The sequence below is a fragment of the Manis pentadactyla genome, chromosome 9, assembly GCF_030020395.1.
Source record: "Manis pentadactyla isolate mManPen7 chromosome 9, mManPen7.hap1, whole genome shotgun sequence".
In the NCBI taxonomy this organism is placed as follows: domain Eukaryota; kingdom Metazoa; phylum Chordata; class Mammalia; order Pholidota; family Manidae; genus Manis; species Manis pentadactyla.
Genome location: NC_080027.1, coordinates 96,271,690 through 96,288,678, shown reverse-complemented (window position 1 = coordinate 96,288,678; position 16,989 = coordinate 96,271,690). Strand labels below are relative to the sequence as shown.

The 16,989-nt window shown below is 37.7% G+C and overlaps 1 protein-coding gene across 1 annotated transcript in view; it reads right to left on the bottom strand.

The window, feature by feature from the left end:
- The window catches only part of CATSPERE (catsper channel auxiliary subunit epsilon), a 153,466-nt gene that overhangs the window by 55,600 nt on the left and 80,877 nt on the right, over nt 1-16,989 (bottom strand). The window contains exons 10-11 of the mRNA XM_057508224.1: nt 14,155-14,632; nt 347-789 (exon numbers count right to left, since the gene is read on the bottom strand). Of these exons, the coding sequence (XP_057364207.1) occupies nt 347-789; nt 14,155-14,632 (921 nt within the window). The remainder of the gene's footprint in view (nt 1-346; nt 790-14,154; nt 14,633-16,989) is intronic.

Sequence of the window (16,989 nt, the reverse complement as noted above, 5' to 3'; positions counted from 1 at the left end):
GTTGTTATTTGAAGCCATTAGGTTTTGGCCTGGTGGTATACTACAACAGTTAACAGCACCTGACAGAAAAGCCATGCATTTAAAAAAAACAAGGAAGCAAATAACACAGTCGACAAAGCATTCTGCAGGAATGTGCTTTTAGGTGGCAAAGAGCCCTTAGATAGGGAAGTGAAAATTGTGGCTCAGGAATTAATGGCTTATCCTATTTATTATTTATTAAAAACCTGTATATTTCTCAACATTTTCCAGGCTAAACCTACCTAGAAGGGAAATTCATTTTTCAAAGGTAGTATTAAATTTTTACATTATTAAAATAAAATGAAGAAATTAAAAAATATGAACTTACCATGGTTTTAGTGCAGTATCCTAAGGCACTTTCATAGTGGACCTGATCTTTTATTTCTAATACTTTTGGGCCATATGACTCCACAATTATATGCACACCAGTATTTTCTGGATAGACTACTTGAGCCCAAATTGACAGGTTCTGTCCCTTGTCCAAAAAGTAAAAGACATGTAAAATATTATTATGAAATACCATGTAGGGGCATCTTTCTTTTGTTTTGAAAGCTATACTTTGTGCTTCCAGTTTTAAGGGGTATTCCTGTGGATGAATTGTGCCATCTTCAAAAACATATATGAGATATATTTGACCAAAGGTATTCAAGGAAATTAGCGATTTTGTTGAGCTATTTGTCCATAAGTGTAGCTTTACTGCATCTCTAATATTAATCTTGAAATAAAACATAATATTATTTTCCATTTTTACCAGGATATTTCCAAAATAATCTGGAAAAAAGAGAGAAAAGTTTGTGTTATCCCAAACAGTCATACATCCATGTTGTTTTACATAAGTGCACTTTCAGTCAAAATAATTTCTTTTATAATTACTGAGTATTTATATATTTTGAGAAAATTAGGATGTGCAGGCACAAACCCACAACTTTCCATGATGCTGGAGAACTCTCCCACTTCATAGGAGAGCAGTTTTTTTACTTCGTATCTTTCTCCTTGCATTCACTATATCACTTTTGTGTATCACATCATTCACATAGAAAAAAGCTGGAATTAGTATATTAAACAATAATGAGGAGCATGACAGGAATGGTTTTAGTAGGAAGCATTGTGGCCTCCCCAAAATGTATATGATGAAGTCCTAACTCCCATTTTGACTGTATTTGGAGAAAGAGTCTTTAAAGATGTACTTAAGTTTAAATGAGGTCATAAGGGTGGGACCTTATTCCAATATGACTGGTGTCCTTAAAAGAGGACAAAAGTGACACCAGAGGTCTCACTTTCTCTGCACACAGAGGAAAGGCCATGTGAGGAGGTGGCTGCTGTCTCCAAGCCAGAAAAGAGTCCTCACCAAAACCCAACACTGATGACACCTTGATCTTGGACTTCCAGCCTCCAGAACTAAGAGGAAACAAATTTCTTTTGTTTAAGCCACTTAGTCTATGGTATTTTGCTAAGGCAGCCCTAACAGACTAAGACAACTGGGATGAAGAAATGGGAGTGAGTGGATGGGGGAGCACCTCTTCAGTTTCACTCCGTAAATAATCAACTTTCTCCCCTTAATATTTTGCCTAAATCATAGAGGTTCATAGACAATAAATTTATCCACTTTGGCTCTGTTGCTGTATCTGTAAAACAAACAGTTGGACTAGTTGATTTCATAGCTTTTTTTCCAGATATGACATTATATGTGTACAGTTTCTAGGAGAATGCTTTTTAATTTTCAAAATGCAACACTTAAAGAGACTGGATGCAAGAAGAAAGGTGAATTCATAATTAGGGGGGTCTAGAATGTATTGCACACACGCATCATACATTTGGAATCTAAAAATACATTTTCACAAATTACCATAAATTACATTTTAATCATACTCCTAAATCAGAAATGCTGGATTTTTTTAAGGATCAGAATACTTTAATAAGATATCAGAGTCAAGATATATTTCCTTATAAAGTTAAGCTCCCATATAGTTAAAATGTTGTTGGTAGGAATTTGGATTCAAGATGACGGCATGAGCGGTGAGATGGAGAATTCCTCCCAAAACCACAGATAGTATGAAAATGTAGTTAATACAACTAACCCTAAAACAACAACAAGAAAGAAGGCTGAACCAGACTGCACACAGACCTCATGAACAGAGCTGACTTCACAAAACAGGGTAACATACAAAAGCCTTAATTAGGCAGGACCCAAGCCATTCCCCCACCCCAGCTCACCAGAGGTAAGAAGAAAAATGGAGTGGGGGAGGGGGTGGAAGCCTGTGACTGCCAAACACCCAGCCCTGGAGGTCTGCTTTGGGAGCAGAAACCTACACTGTGTGGTGCTCTGGACATTGGGGAGCTCAGACAGGTGGAGTGCTTGAGAGACAGATTCTGGCCATTTGTGGAGGCAGGGATCCACACCTGGCCACTCTGGAAGAAGGGAAAGGCAGGCAGTCTGAGAGGCTTCCTAGCAATGAGAGGGCTGCTGAAGGAGTGGGGTTTGCACAGAGCTTGCTGTGTAGGGGAGGGGAGAGCTGAACAAGGTTGTCTGTCTGCACTTTGCCCAGCTGGTTGGGAACTTTGAGGAGCCTCAGGTGCCCCATCCCCCTGGCTGCCTACTCAGCTCCAAGGCCCCCCACTGTGACATGCAGCCAGCTGCACCTTCCTCCTAGTCTGCCAACACCAGTTCACAAAACTGCAGTCACTGTGCTGGCATCAGGCCAGCCAGAGGGAGAACCCGCCTACAATAGCTAGAGACAGAAAGCACAGAAGCTTACACCCGTGTGCTTGGCCCACTGGCTCTGACACTGGAGACAGGCACTGCAGAACGGGAATCAGGAAACAGATCTTTCCTCATCTGAGGCACCAGCTCTGCTACCCAATGACCCCCAACCTCACTCTAGGGGCTGAGCAGCTCCAGAGACTGGAGTATCTGGGCACTAGTGGGCACCACACAGAAATATGAAATGTTAAAAGAACATGGTTCAGATGAAAATCTCACAAACCCGAGAAAAAGGGTCAAATGAACCTGAACTCACCAATCTGCCTGAAACAGAGTTCAAAATAAAAATCATAAACATACTATGGAGGTACAGAAAAATATTCAAGAACTCAGTAATGAATTTAAGTTGGAGATTCAATAATTAAGAAATTCCATATCTGAAATGAAACATACAATGGAGGGATTTAAAAGCAGATTAGATGTAGTAGAAGAGACGGTAAATGGAATAGAAATTAGGGAGGAGGAATACAAAGAAGCTGAGGCACAAAGAGAAAAAAGAATCTCTAAGAATGAAAGAATATTGAGAGAATTGTGTGATGAATCCAAATGGAACAATATTCATATTATAGGGGTACCAGAAGAAGAAGAAGAAGAGAGAGAGAGAGAGAGAGAGAGAGAGAGAGAGAGAGAGAGAGAGAGAGAGAGAGAGAGAGAGAGAGAGAGAGAGAGAGAGAAGGAATAGAAGGAATAGAAAGGGTCATTGAGGAGGTAATGCTGAAAACTTCCCCAGTCTGCGGAAGTAGATAGTCTCTCAAGTCATGGAGGTGCGCAGATCTCCCAACACAAGGGATCCAAGGAAGACAACATCAAGGCATATAACAATTAAAATGACAAAAATCAAGGATAAAGACAGACTATTAAAAGCAGTCAGAGAGAGAGAAAAAAGATCACATATAAAGGAAAATCCATCAGGGTATAATCAGACTTCTCAACAGAAACCTTACAGGCAAGAAGGGAGTGGCAAGATATATTTAAAGCAATGAAGCAGAAGAGCCTTGAACCAAGAATACTCTACCCTGCAAGGTTATCATTTAAATTTGAAGTAGGGATTAAACAATCTTCAGATAAGAAAAAGTTGAGAGAATTTACCTCCCACAAACCACCTCTACAGTGCATTTTGGAGGGACTCCTATAGATGGAAGTGTTCCTAAGGCTAAATAGATGTCACCCAAGGGATAGACAAAGAGTACAGAATATGATTCATAACATACAAAGAATGGAGGAGGAAGAAAAAGGAGGAAAAAAAAAGAACCCTTAGGGTATGTTTGTAATAGCAAGTTAAATTAGACTGTTAGTAAGGGAATTGCCCTTGAACCTTTGGTAACCACGAATCTAAAGCCTGCAATGGCAATAACTACATACCAATCAATAATCAACCTAAATGTAAATGGTCTGAATGCACCAATCAAAAGACATAAAGTCACTGAATTGATTAAAAAACAAGATCCATCTATATGCTGCCTATAAGAGACTCACTTCAAACCCAAAGACATACACAGACTGAAAGTAAAGGGATGGAAAAAGATATTTTATGCAACTAACAGGGAGAAAAAAGCAGGAGTTGCAGTACTTGTATCAGACAAAATAGACTTCAAAACAAAGAAAGTAACAAGAGACAAAGAAGGACATTATGTAATGATAAAGGGGTCAGTCCAACAAGAGGATATAACTGTTATAAATAACTATGCACCCAACACAGGATCACCTACATATATGAAACAAATACTAACAGAATTAAAGGAGGAAATAGAATGCAATGTTTAGGAGACTTCAACACACCATTCACTCCAAAAGACAGATCAACCAGACAGAAAACAAGTAAAGAGACAGAGGCACTGAATAATGTATTAGAACAGATGGACCTAACGGACATCTACAGAACACTCCATCCAAAAGCAACAGGATACACATTCTTCTCAAGTGCACAAGGAACATTTTCAAGAATAGATCATATACTAGGCCACAAAAAGAACCTCAGTAAATTCAAAAAGATTGAAATTGTACCAACCAGTTCTCAGATCACAAAGGTATGAAATTAGAAATAAATTACACAAAGAAAATGAAAAAAACCACAAACACATGGAGGCTTAATAACATGCTCCTAAATAATCAACGGATCAATGAACAAATAAAAACAGAGATAACGCAATATATGGAGACAAAAGACAACAATGATTCAATAACACAAAATCTGTGGGTCGCAGAGAAGGCTGTGCTAAGAGGGAAATATATTGCAATACAGGCCTACCTCAGGAAAGAAGAACAATCCTAAATGAACAGTCTAAACTCACAATTAATGAAACTAGAAAAAGAAGAACAAAGGAGGCCCAAAGTCAGTAGAAGGGGGGATGTAATAAAGATTAAAGCAGAAATAAATAAAATTGAGAAGAATAAAACAATGGAAAGAATTAATGAAAGCAGAAGCTGGTTCTTTGAGAAAATAAACAAAATAGATAAACCCCTAGCCACACTAATCAAGACAAAAAAAGAGAGTCTATACACATAAACAGAATAAGAAATGAAAAAGGAAAAATCACTTTGGACACCACAGAAATACAAAGAATTATTAGAGAATACTATGAAAAATTATTTGGTAACAAACTGGGTAACCTAGAAGAAATGAACAACTTTCTACAAAATTACAACATTCCAAGGCTGACCCAGAAAGAAACAGAAAATCTGAATAGACCAATTACCAGCAAAGAAATTGAATTGGTAATAAAAAAAACTACCTAAGAACAAAATCCCTGTCCTAGATGGTTTCACTGCTGAATTTTATCAAACATTTAGTGAAGACCTAATATCCATCCTTCTTAAAGTTTTCCAAAAAAGTAGAAGAGGAGGGAATATTCCCAAAGTCATTCTACGGTGCTGACATCACTGTAATACCAAAACCAGGCAAAGACACCACAAAAAAAGAAAATTACAGACCAATATCCCTGATGAACATAGATGCAAAAATACTCAACAAAATATTAGCAAACCAAATTAAAAAATACATCAAAAAGATCATCCATCATGATTAAGTGGGATTCATCCCGGGGTTGCAAGGATGGTACAACATTCCAAAATCCATCAACATCATCCACTACATCAATAAAAAGGACATAAACCACATGATCATCTCCATAGATGCTGAAAAAGCATTCAACAAAACTCAACATCCACTCATGATAAAAACTCTCAACAAAATGGTTTAGAGGGCAAGTACCTCAACATAATATAGGCCATATATTACAAACCCACAGCCAACATCATACTTAACACTGAGAAGCTGAAAGCTATCCCTTTAAGTTCAGGAACAAGAAAAGGATGCCCACTCTCCCCATTTTTATTAAACATAGTTCTAGAGGTCCTAGCCACAGCAAACAGACAACACAAAGAAATAAAAGGCATCCAGATAGGCAAGGAAGAAGTCAAACTGTCTCTGTTTGCAGATGACATGCTATTGTACATAAAAAACACCAAAGAATCCACTCTAAAACTACTAGATCTAACATCTGAATTCAGCAAAGTTGCAGGATACAAAATTAATACACAGAAATCTGTTGCATTCCTATACACTAATGATGAACTAGCAGAGAGAGAAATCAGGAAAACAATTCCATTTACAACTGCATCAAAAAGAATAAAATATCTAGGAATAAACCTAACCAAGGAAGTGAAAGTCCTATACCCTGAAAATTACAGGACACTCTTAAGAGAAATTAAAGAGGACACTAATAAATGGAAATTCATCCCATGCTCTTGGTTAGGAAGAATTAATATGGTCAAAACGGCCATCCTGCCTAAAGCAATGTACAGATTCAATGCAATCCCTATCAAAATACCTACAGCATTCTTCAATGAACTAGAGCAAATAGTTCTAAATTCATATGGAATGATAAAAGAACCCCAATAGCCAAAGCAATCCTGAGAAGGAAGAATAAAGCAGGCGGAATTATGTTCCCTGACTTCAAGCTCTACTACAAATCTACAGTAATTAAGTACTGTACTTAATTACTACTACAAATTAAGTAATTTGGTACTGGCACAAGAACAGACCCATAGACCAGTGGAACAGAAAAGACAGTCTAGATATAAAGTCAAGCATATATGGTCAATTAATATACGATAAAGGAGCCATGGATATACAATGTGGAAATGACAGCCTCTTCAACAGCTGGGGTTGGCAAAACTGGACAGCTACATGTAAGAGAATGAAACTGGATTACTGTCTAACCCCATACACAAAAGTAAACTCAAAATGGATCAAAGACCTGAATGTGAGTCATGAAACCATAAAAGTCTTAGAAAAAAATGTAGGCAAAAATCTCTTGGACATAAACACGAGCAATTTTTTAATGGACATATCTCCTCAGGCAAGTGAAACAAAAGCAAAAATGAACAAGTGGGACTATATCAAACTAAAAAGCTTCTGTACAGCAAAGGACACCAAACCATAGAACAAAAAGACATCCTACAGTATGGGAGAATATATTCATAAATGACATATCTGATAAGGGGTTGACATCCAAATTATGTAAAGAGCTTACGCACCTCAACAAACAAAAAGCAAATAATCCAATTAAAAATGGGCAAAGGAGCTGAACAGACACTTCTCCTAAGAAGAAATTCAGATGGCCAACAGGCACATGAAAAGATGCTCCACATCACTAATCATCAGAGAAATGTAAATTAAAACCACAATGAGATATCACCTCACACCAGTAAGGATCGCCAACATCCAAAAGACAAACAACAACAAATGTTGGTGAGGATGTGGAGAAAGGGGAACCCTCCTACACTGCTGGTGGGAATGTAAATTAGTTCAACCATTGTGTAAAGCAGTATGGAGGTTTCTCAAAAAACTCAAAATAGAAATACCATTTGACCCAGGAATTCCACTTCTAGGAATTTACCCTAAGAATGCAGCAGCCCAGTTTGAAAAAGACATATGCACTCCTATGTTAATTGCAGCACTATTTACAAAAGCCAAGAAATAGAAACAACCTAAGTGTCCAGTAGTAGATGAATGGATAAAGAAGAGGTGGTACATATACACAATGGAATATTTTTCAGCCATAAGAAGAAAACAAATCCTACCATTTGCAACAACATGGATGGAGCTAGAAAGTATTATGCTCAGTGAAATAAGCCAGGTGGAGAAAGACAAGTATCAAATGATTTCACTTATCTGTGGAGTATAAGAACCAAGAAAAAACTGAAGGAACAAAACAGCAGTGGACTCACAGAACCCAAGAATGGACTAACAGTTACCAAGGGGAAAGTGACTGGGGAGGGTGGGTGGGGAGGGAGGGATAAGGGGGAAAATGGGGCATTATAATTAGCACACATAATGTAGGTGGGGCAACACGGGAAAGGCAGTATATACAGAGGAGACAAGTTATGATTCTACAGCATCTCACTACACTGATGGGCAGTGACTGTAATTGGGTATGTTGGGGGGACTTGATAACGAGGGGAGTCTAATAACCATAATGTCGTTCACGTAATTGTACATTAATGATATCAAAATAAAAAAATTAGAAAAAAATGTAGGTAGGAATTCAACAATATAATAATATTTATGAAATTGTTACATGGACAGGTTAGGTTATCATGAAGCTTGGGATATTTTTCAGAGCGTTTTAATAAAACTTCCAGGATAATGCCCTTAATGCTGAGTCAACACACAGGAAATCGAACACCAGAGTTTACATGTCAGTAACCCTTCAAGTTCTGCTGCTCTGCATGGGGCAAATCTGTAGTGCTAAAGTGGTTTGGGCAACAGCAACAAGCTAATTTTTCTCTTATAACTCAGATTTCTTTTTAAATTTAATTTTGTTTTTTGTAGGCAATAACTCATTCTAGGCTTACCAAATTATTTGCCTGCTGTGCTTTTGAGACAGGGACTATGGGTTTAGGCAGAGTAGGGTGCGGGCCTCCATAGAAAAAGCAGAGCAAGATAATTACAGTCAGAACAATGCAACAATGTGCAAAGAAGTTCCAATTGAAACTCTGTGTTAAGCATTACACAAAGTCAGAGTCTCACTAATTCTCTAGGGTAAAGATACTAGACTAGGAATATAGACATCTTCAGTAAGATCAGTTAAAGCTCAAAAGGCCAGGAGCAACTTGGTCTAGAATGTTTGAGTGTTCTGCAGATAAAGAGAAGTGTCTCAGCATAACCTGTGACTTCACTGTATCAATTAGATCATGACACTGTAAAATTTATCTTAACCTGCAAAAAGGCCCAGTTTATTTTTAACTGTACCTATATGCTGTGTTTCCTTCTCTGATCCTAATCAAGTAATCTGAAACCTGAACAAAAGATTAATTTAGTAAACAAGCCCAGCTATAAACAGCCCAAGAAGTTAAGAAGTAAGATTCTTAACACACTCTAGCCAATAGGCAAGAGCCCAGTCCACACTGGGGGCAGGGCAAGTGGTCTTAATTGATATGCTCCCAGAGGGAAACTGCTATCCTAAGAATCAGAGCAGCAAATTTCTTCTGCTACTCATCAAAAATGAGCATTCTGGGACCACTCAACAAGTCTGCATCCCTAGCCCTTTACCCCCATTCCTGAAAATCCTCAACCGGGCATAAAACCCCTAGACAACAAGCCAATCATGGATTCTCTTGTCCTCTCCTGGTGTGAGCCAGGAGCTCTGTCCTCTCACTTTATCTCTAAATAAAAGTCTTTCCCTGGCTCTCCTACCTTGGGTGTTTGCTAAGTTCATTCTTTGACTCCTCAAACAAGAACCCTGGCATCACTTTGAGTGTTTCTAGAAACTTCACAAGGTTAAAGGGGAGATAAATATGGGTGGACAACATAATTAAACATCTATGTTGCATGAAAAAATTGCAGGTTGCATACAGTATGACACAAAAAAATTTAAAACCCCACAAAACAAATACTACATATTGTTTCTGGATTTTGTGTAATACTGAGTTAACTGGCAATGAAGCTCCTGCTTTCTTTAGCCAGTCTTGTTTGTCACTTTTTGTCTCACACTCTACTGTTTAGTCACACTTGTTGGGGGAGCATTGTGTATTTTCCTTGGTCCTTGTCCCCACTGCAACAAAGAATTGAAGGGCAGAGACACAGTAGTCAAGCAGAGTAAAAGTTTTATTTAAGGTTACTTAAAGAGAGAAAACGTACAGGCCACCTCAGCAAGGAGAGGTGCCCTGAAAGGTGTGGAGAGAGAAAATTTAAGATTAACCAATTACATACTTAGAAAGTGTGGGTGACCTCAGAGAATGGAGTGTCTGGAAAGGTTGAGGGTTTCCCCTTTTAAGGATCTTCAGGAATGTGACTAAGGGCTGGCGGTGCAGACCTGTTAAGTGGTCTTTGAATACTTAGAATTAACTTAACACAAGGAACTTCCTTCTCTGATTTCTCTAGAGTCTTGGTCTGGCAGCATAGCAAACGAGGCTGCCTGCCCAGCACCCCTGCAAGGTGGGCTGAGTTATTGTCTGTTTGCTAATGAGCAAGTTAAGAATCTTACATTTTTAATTTCCTGGGTATTAAAATACAATCTTTAAGATGGAATCCTTCTTGCCCTCTACTATGTTGTTTACAGCTGGGCCTGCATGCTAAATTAGTTGCCTAGGTTACAGACTATTTGATTAGGACCTGGAAGGAGAAAAAAACAGCATATGTAAAGTTAAAAAATAAACTAGGCCTGCATGATTAACACACTAAAGACATGGGTTATGCTGAGTTACCCTTCTTTATCTGGGGAATATTCAAACATTCCAGGCCAAGTTGCTCCTGGCTTTTTGAGCTTTAATTGATTATCTTTGGGTCTTTTTAGTGGACTTTCCTGGCCTTTTTCTCTTTCCACCCGCTCACATCTATTTTCCTGCCTAACACACTGAACTAACTTTAGCTCCACAAAATCGCCATGATCTCTCCCACCCCCAGGTCTTTGCTACCTCAATGCCCTATCCTGACTATTGGTCTAATTTTCCTAACATATACTCTACCCCTGGTTTCAGTTTAGAAGTCATTTCCTCTATGCCAGTTTTTCTGACCTCGTAAATCTGGATAAGATGCCTCTTGCATGTACCTTACTGTACTCTTTTGCCTATCAAACTGCCCATTACAACTATTATCAAGGAATTTTGGATTAAATATGAAGTTAAGATGAAAATTAGCAATGATTTTTAAAGAGTGAGATTAAGAGCACTATACAGAAAAGTGTATGGGATGCAGCTAAAGCTAGAAAAATTCATAGCCTTTTGGTTATTCATGGCTTTAAATGCTTAGTAAACAGAAAAGGCTGAAAGTGAGCTAATCATTTAACTTAAGAAGCAGGCAACAGAACACCAAAATTAGGAAAAGAAAGCAGAACTGAATAATCAAAATGACAAAAGCAGAAATGAAGCAACTAAATAAAAAAGAAAGTATCTAAATTAAGAGTTCTTTTAAAAGGAAACAAAAACAAAAAAACCCTAAAAATAATAAGCAATATCTTATAAGAAAGAGAGGAACAGGATCATATTTGTGTTTAAAAGACCAATGATAAGGAGATAAGGTTAGGATGAGAAACTGGTGCTAGAGTTTAGAGGACTTCAAAGTTTCTGTTGGAGGCCACTGAGAAATGCTAAAACAAAAAGTGTAAACAATTCAGAAGCATTTAAAGGAAGGAACCTCAGCACCAGACCTAACCATTCCCATTTCTCAACACTCTAATAAAAAATTCCTGTGGTTTATCCAAACTTTTCAAAAAGTAAATTCAACATATACTTGGCCTATTTTCAAAACAATACATTTAACACATAGAATAAAAACAATGCCACTTTAACTGCTGATAATGTTCCATTGTTTACATCTTTATTTAAACTAATAGGAGTACAAATGGATATTTAAATAAGTATTAGGCTTCAGTTCTTTTGCTATTACAAATAATGCTTTAGAGAATATGCTTCTATATACTTATATTTTTTCACTTGTACAAGTATTCCTGTAATATAAATTACTAGATAGAGAATTCCTGAATCAGAGGTTCAAATATGTAAAAGGTTGATAAAGCCTTCCCAGTTGCCTTCCAGCAAAAGTGGTCAGTCTAAACTTTCCTGAAAGTATTTGAAAATGTGTAATTTCATATAATCTTGTAAATATTTACTCATTGTATGGAAGAAAAATGTATAATTCTCATTTTATTACACATTTTATAATTGTGTGTAACATTACACATTTACAATTATAAAATAATACATTTTATAATTTATATCTCATTTCATATGTTTATTGGCCATATTCCTCTATGGATTGTCAAGTCCGTGTAGTTTAGATATTTTTCCATTGGGTTATCTTTGTTCTTATTGATATTGATATGTTCTCTACTTATAATGTATATTAGGTCAAGATTTGTGGCTGGAAAGACTGGAAGAAAAATGTAACTCTGGGGAGAGGAAATCCCAGGCCAAATACCTCTAAAACCAAAATTAGTCAAAGGGAGAAATAAAGTTTAAAGCCCGTTTATTGCTTACAAACAGCGGTCCGCAGGCTGTCTCTCTCCTGCTCATGCAGAAGCAAGCGAAGCCTCCTCCCAGCCTCTCAGGTTCAGATAAGCCCTTGGTCACCCAAGTAATTAATTACCCATTGATATGTAGATGAACTACTTCGCTCCACCCCCTTAGGAATACCTGTTGATATGGAGATGCACTAAAGCCAGGTGGGAGATTCTAGCAATACTGCAATTTTACCCACAAAAAGAGATGCTTTTTTACTTGATAGATGAGGACTAGGGGCCGGGCAGGTTGAGGGTGGGGGTGAGGGAATCAAGGATTCCATTTTGGACATGTGAAGTCTGAGATGCCTACTGGGATGCCTACTAGTCGTCCAAGTGGACATATTGAGGAGGTAGTTGGAAACAGAGGTTTGGCGTTGGGGATGGGAGTCATAGCTGGAGGGCAAAGGGCCAGTGTGAACGACTTCGATGATGTCTGAAACACCAAGCCCTGAGTACCTCTCCCGCTGGGGATCAGGAAGATGATGGAAAAGAGGCTGAGGGGCAGCAGCTAGTGCAGTAAGAGAAAGACCAAAAGCAATGATACCCCAGAAGTCGGGGGAGAAACAGCGTCTTGATGAAAAGGCTGTGCTGAACTGTTTCACCTGCTGCTGCCAGATCAGGAAAGATGACTAAAACACAGCCACAGGGTCAGTAATTGGAGGTCATCGCCAAGAGCAGGTTCCATGGAAAATCAGAATGGCTTCAAGAGTGAGTGAGAGCAAAGAGGAAAATGTGACATGAGGCAATACTTTCTCAGTTTTGTTGTAAAAGAGGCAGAAAAATGGAGTGGTTGACAGTTGAAGGGAGATACTGGGGTCAGGAAGGGCTGATTATAAATCACAAGGACATAGTCTTTAAATACCATTGTTAGCTTACCTCCTTACTAGATTCCTTGAGGACCAAACTTTCTATTTCTTTGCATTTCCTGTAATGTTGAGTGAACTACCTCAGAATAGTAAGATCAGAAATAACTACTATTAATTCAGGGTTTGCTACCTGCTGAGTATTATTCTAAGCATTTTATATGCAATCCCTCATTTAATCAACATGACCATCCTGCACTCTATATTAGAAAACTGAGGCTCAGAAAGCTTAAATGACTTATTTGTGGGTTTGAATACAGGTCTATTTAACTCTATGACACCTGTGATGGGTTGTATTGTGTCCTCTCAAAAAAGATATGTTGAAGTTCTAATTCCTAGGTCTAATTCTAATACTTCAGAATGTGACCTTCCTTGGAAATTGGGTCATTACAGATGTAATTAGTTAACATGAGGGCCATACTGGAGTCGGGTAGGCCCTCATGTCTTTCTAACAAGATGGCATTTGAAGACATGGCGAATGGTATGTGAGGCGAAGGCAGAGGTTGGAATGATGCAACTGCAAGCCAGGGAATGGCAAGGTTTGACAGCAAGGCCCCAGAAGCTAGGAAGAGGCAAGGAAATATTGCTCTTCAGGTTTCAGAGGAAGCATGGCCTTGCTGACACCTTGACTGTGGACCTCCAGCTTCCAGAACCATAAGCAATACATTTCTGTTGTTTTAAGCCACGCAGCTTGTGATACTTTGTTACAGGAGCCCTAGGAAACAAATAAAACACCATATTACCTCATACACCGAAAATGCATAAGTTGCTTAGCTAGTATCTGCTGATGGATCTAAATGAACTTCTGAACAAAAGAACTTAAGTTTGCCATTTTGCTATGTGAGATCATAGTTAACATTTGTAGAACTTAAAAGTATCCCTCTACAGGTGGTAAAAAGTACAACTCTATCAAATGTACCATATACAAATGTTAAAATTGTTACACCTTCATAAGGAAGATGCCTATTATGAAATCTAGAGTAATTTTTGCAGAATAAGAATGCCTCACCTATAAAAACATGATGAATGATGCTGTTATGTGATAATCTTGATAGATTTCCAAATTCTGTAGGTATTTGTACAACTCCAGTATCTGTAAAATTGTTATAACAATAGTAGATTCTATGTTTGTCCCATAGTATTAACTCTGGCATTGCTGAGTACACAAAATGTGGAGTTAAAAAAGTGTCAATTGTGACATCTAATGCAAAGTCTTGGTACACCCACTGGTTTGTATCTTCATTATATATCACAAGGTGTATCTTTTTGTTGACATTACAAGTAATACAGTAATTCAATAACAAGGCAAGTTCCAAAGGGTGTCCTGTATATTCAGCATTGTGTATAGTCACAGTCACAGCTGGTGATATATTTAGAAGTATTTTCAGTTGGTTAACAGTTATTATTCTGACAAATTTAAGAGAACTATATCCAAGATAAAATTCATTTTCTGTCCAGATTGCCATGCTGCTTCTTTTCCTTTTAGCCTATGACAAAATTGAAAATAATTAGAAAATCTTTGGCTTTGGGGACAGTCCTAGCAATTCCTGTCTTCTAATTTGCTATATTTAAAAATGAAACACAGTAACTACTAAGGCTTAATTTCTAGTATATTTACAAGTAAGACTTCAGGCATAGAAATATATTACATAGAAACATATCTTATTACACATAACTATATAAATAAATTATTCCAGGAATTTTATTCTTGTATATATTGTTTCTATCAGTAGAAATAATTAATCTTAACGACCTTTAAAACGTTTAGAACATCAGCCTTCTCTTTTCTTAAGTGTTTATCTACTCTGGCCAGGATGTTGACCTTTTGACCTTGATGTTGACTAAAGTCAACATATAAGGACTCTTTGAAATATTAAGTTATTTTTGGAATTCTAGCTTCCGTGGATATCAGATAACGAGAAGAGAGAACTTAAAACCTTTTAGACAAATCAATGCTACCCATTTATGGACACAGGCTATTAAAAAGGAAGAGCATTCAGAGATGGCTGCATCTGAAATTCAATGGGCATGATTTCATTTAAAGAGCCAAGGTCATCCTTCTTCCCTGTCTCCCATCTCCAACTGTTTTGAATTCTTAGAGATTTTTACATACATGTAAATTCTATGTCCATGACAATCAAAAGAAGTCTTTTGAGCACATCTTGTCTCCCTAATTTTATTTAATGTACAAATATTTAGTCTATATTCAAACGGGTGTAGTCAGATATCAAACTAGTAACCAAAGAAAGAGACTATTTGGGATAAAAAGTCATTTTACCAAATGAAGATTCAATTTAAAGTCTAGAGTTTATGTTGCTGAAAATGAGTGTGAAACAAACCCTCATAAAGGAAATAGATTGGAAACAAAATTATAAGCCCTTCATAGAAGATAGCCATAACTATTCATCCTTGGCAGAGGGGTGGGAAAAGGAACCCGTCATACACATCATACATGGGAATGCAAGGAACCGCAGCCATGGGATGAGTTTTCACCCACCCACAAACTTTTTCCCATAGATCTTCACTTAGTGTAGAGTAAACCAAGGGTTCTGGGGCAAGGCAGGCAAACTGAGAGATCCTTCTGAGGCATTCAGGGCCTCTCCCAAATATAAAGCAATTATCCTCTGAAGGAATAGGCAAGGCACAGGCAGTAAAGCAGCAAAGTTGAGAGAAATCCATTTGCATTCTGGATTCTTAGCTACCACAGGCTGGGAGTGGGACATGAGAGCTGAGAAAAACTTTCCCTCTGAGATATGCTTGACAGTCCCCCTGCTCAGAGTGAGGGAAGGGAAGCAGGACAGAGAGACGGAGAGATCTCTCAAGGCATGAAAATCCAGGGGCAGATGAGAAAGGATAATTCCTCAGTGATCAAAAGATGGTACCTAGGTTGTAAAGTGCAGATAGCTCTCTCATGGTTTGGAAAGCAGGTGGCTGTGTTGTAGTGTGGAGAGATCTCGGGAACCTTGTCAGTACTGACATCCCAACTATATCTAAAGAGAAAAAAACCATAATAAAAGTGCTGAAGCATATAATGGAAGAGATGAGCAACCTGAGTGCAGAGACAGGGAATTTCAGCTGAGACAGGCAAGTGTAAAAAGAACAGAATGGAAATGCTAGCAATAAAAAATGTATCATGAATAAAGATATTATTAGATGTATTTAAGAGCAAACTGGGAAAAGCTGAGGAACAGAGCAGTGAACTTGAAGATAGGTTACTGGCACAAATACAAACTGAAATACAAAGAAAAACAAATTAAAAAAAAATGACCAGGTCATCCAAGATCTGTGGGACACTATTAAATGGTCTCATATATGTGTTTTTGGAATACTTGGAGAAGAAAAAGAGAATGGTTCAGAATAAATATTTGAAGAGCTAATGTCCAAAAACATCCCCAAATTAATGAAAGACATAATCCCAGAAACTCAAGAAGTTCAGTTGCACCTTAAAAAGGATAAATTAAAAGGAAATCACACCAAGGCACAAAATAAGTGCTGAAAACTAAATAGAAACACAAATTCTAAAGGCAGCTACAGGTAAAAAGACTATATATATATAATGATTGACTTCTCACCAAAAATGATGGAGGCAATAAGATAATGGGATGATGCCCTTATAAATTGCTTTAAAAACAACAAAACCCACCTGTCATCCTATAACTCTGCATTCAGTGGAAAATGTCCTTCAAAAATGAAGGCAAAAAGTAAAGAGACTTTTAAAAAGACAAATGCTGAGAAATTTTAAAGATATTTTTCTGGCTGAAGGGAAATGAAATCAGGAGGAACTCTGGATGTGCAGGCAGAAATAAAGCATACCTGAGAGGATATATTATGAAAGACTTATTTT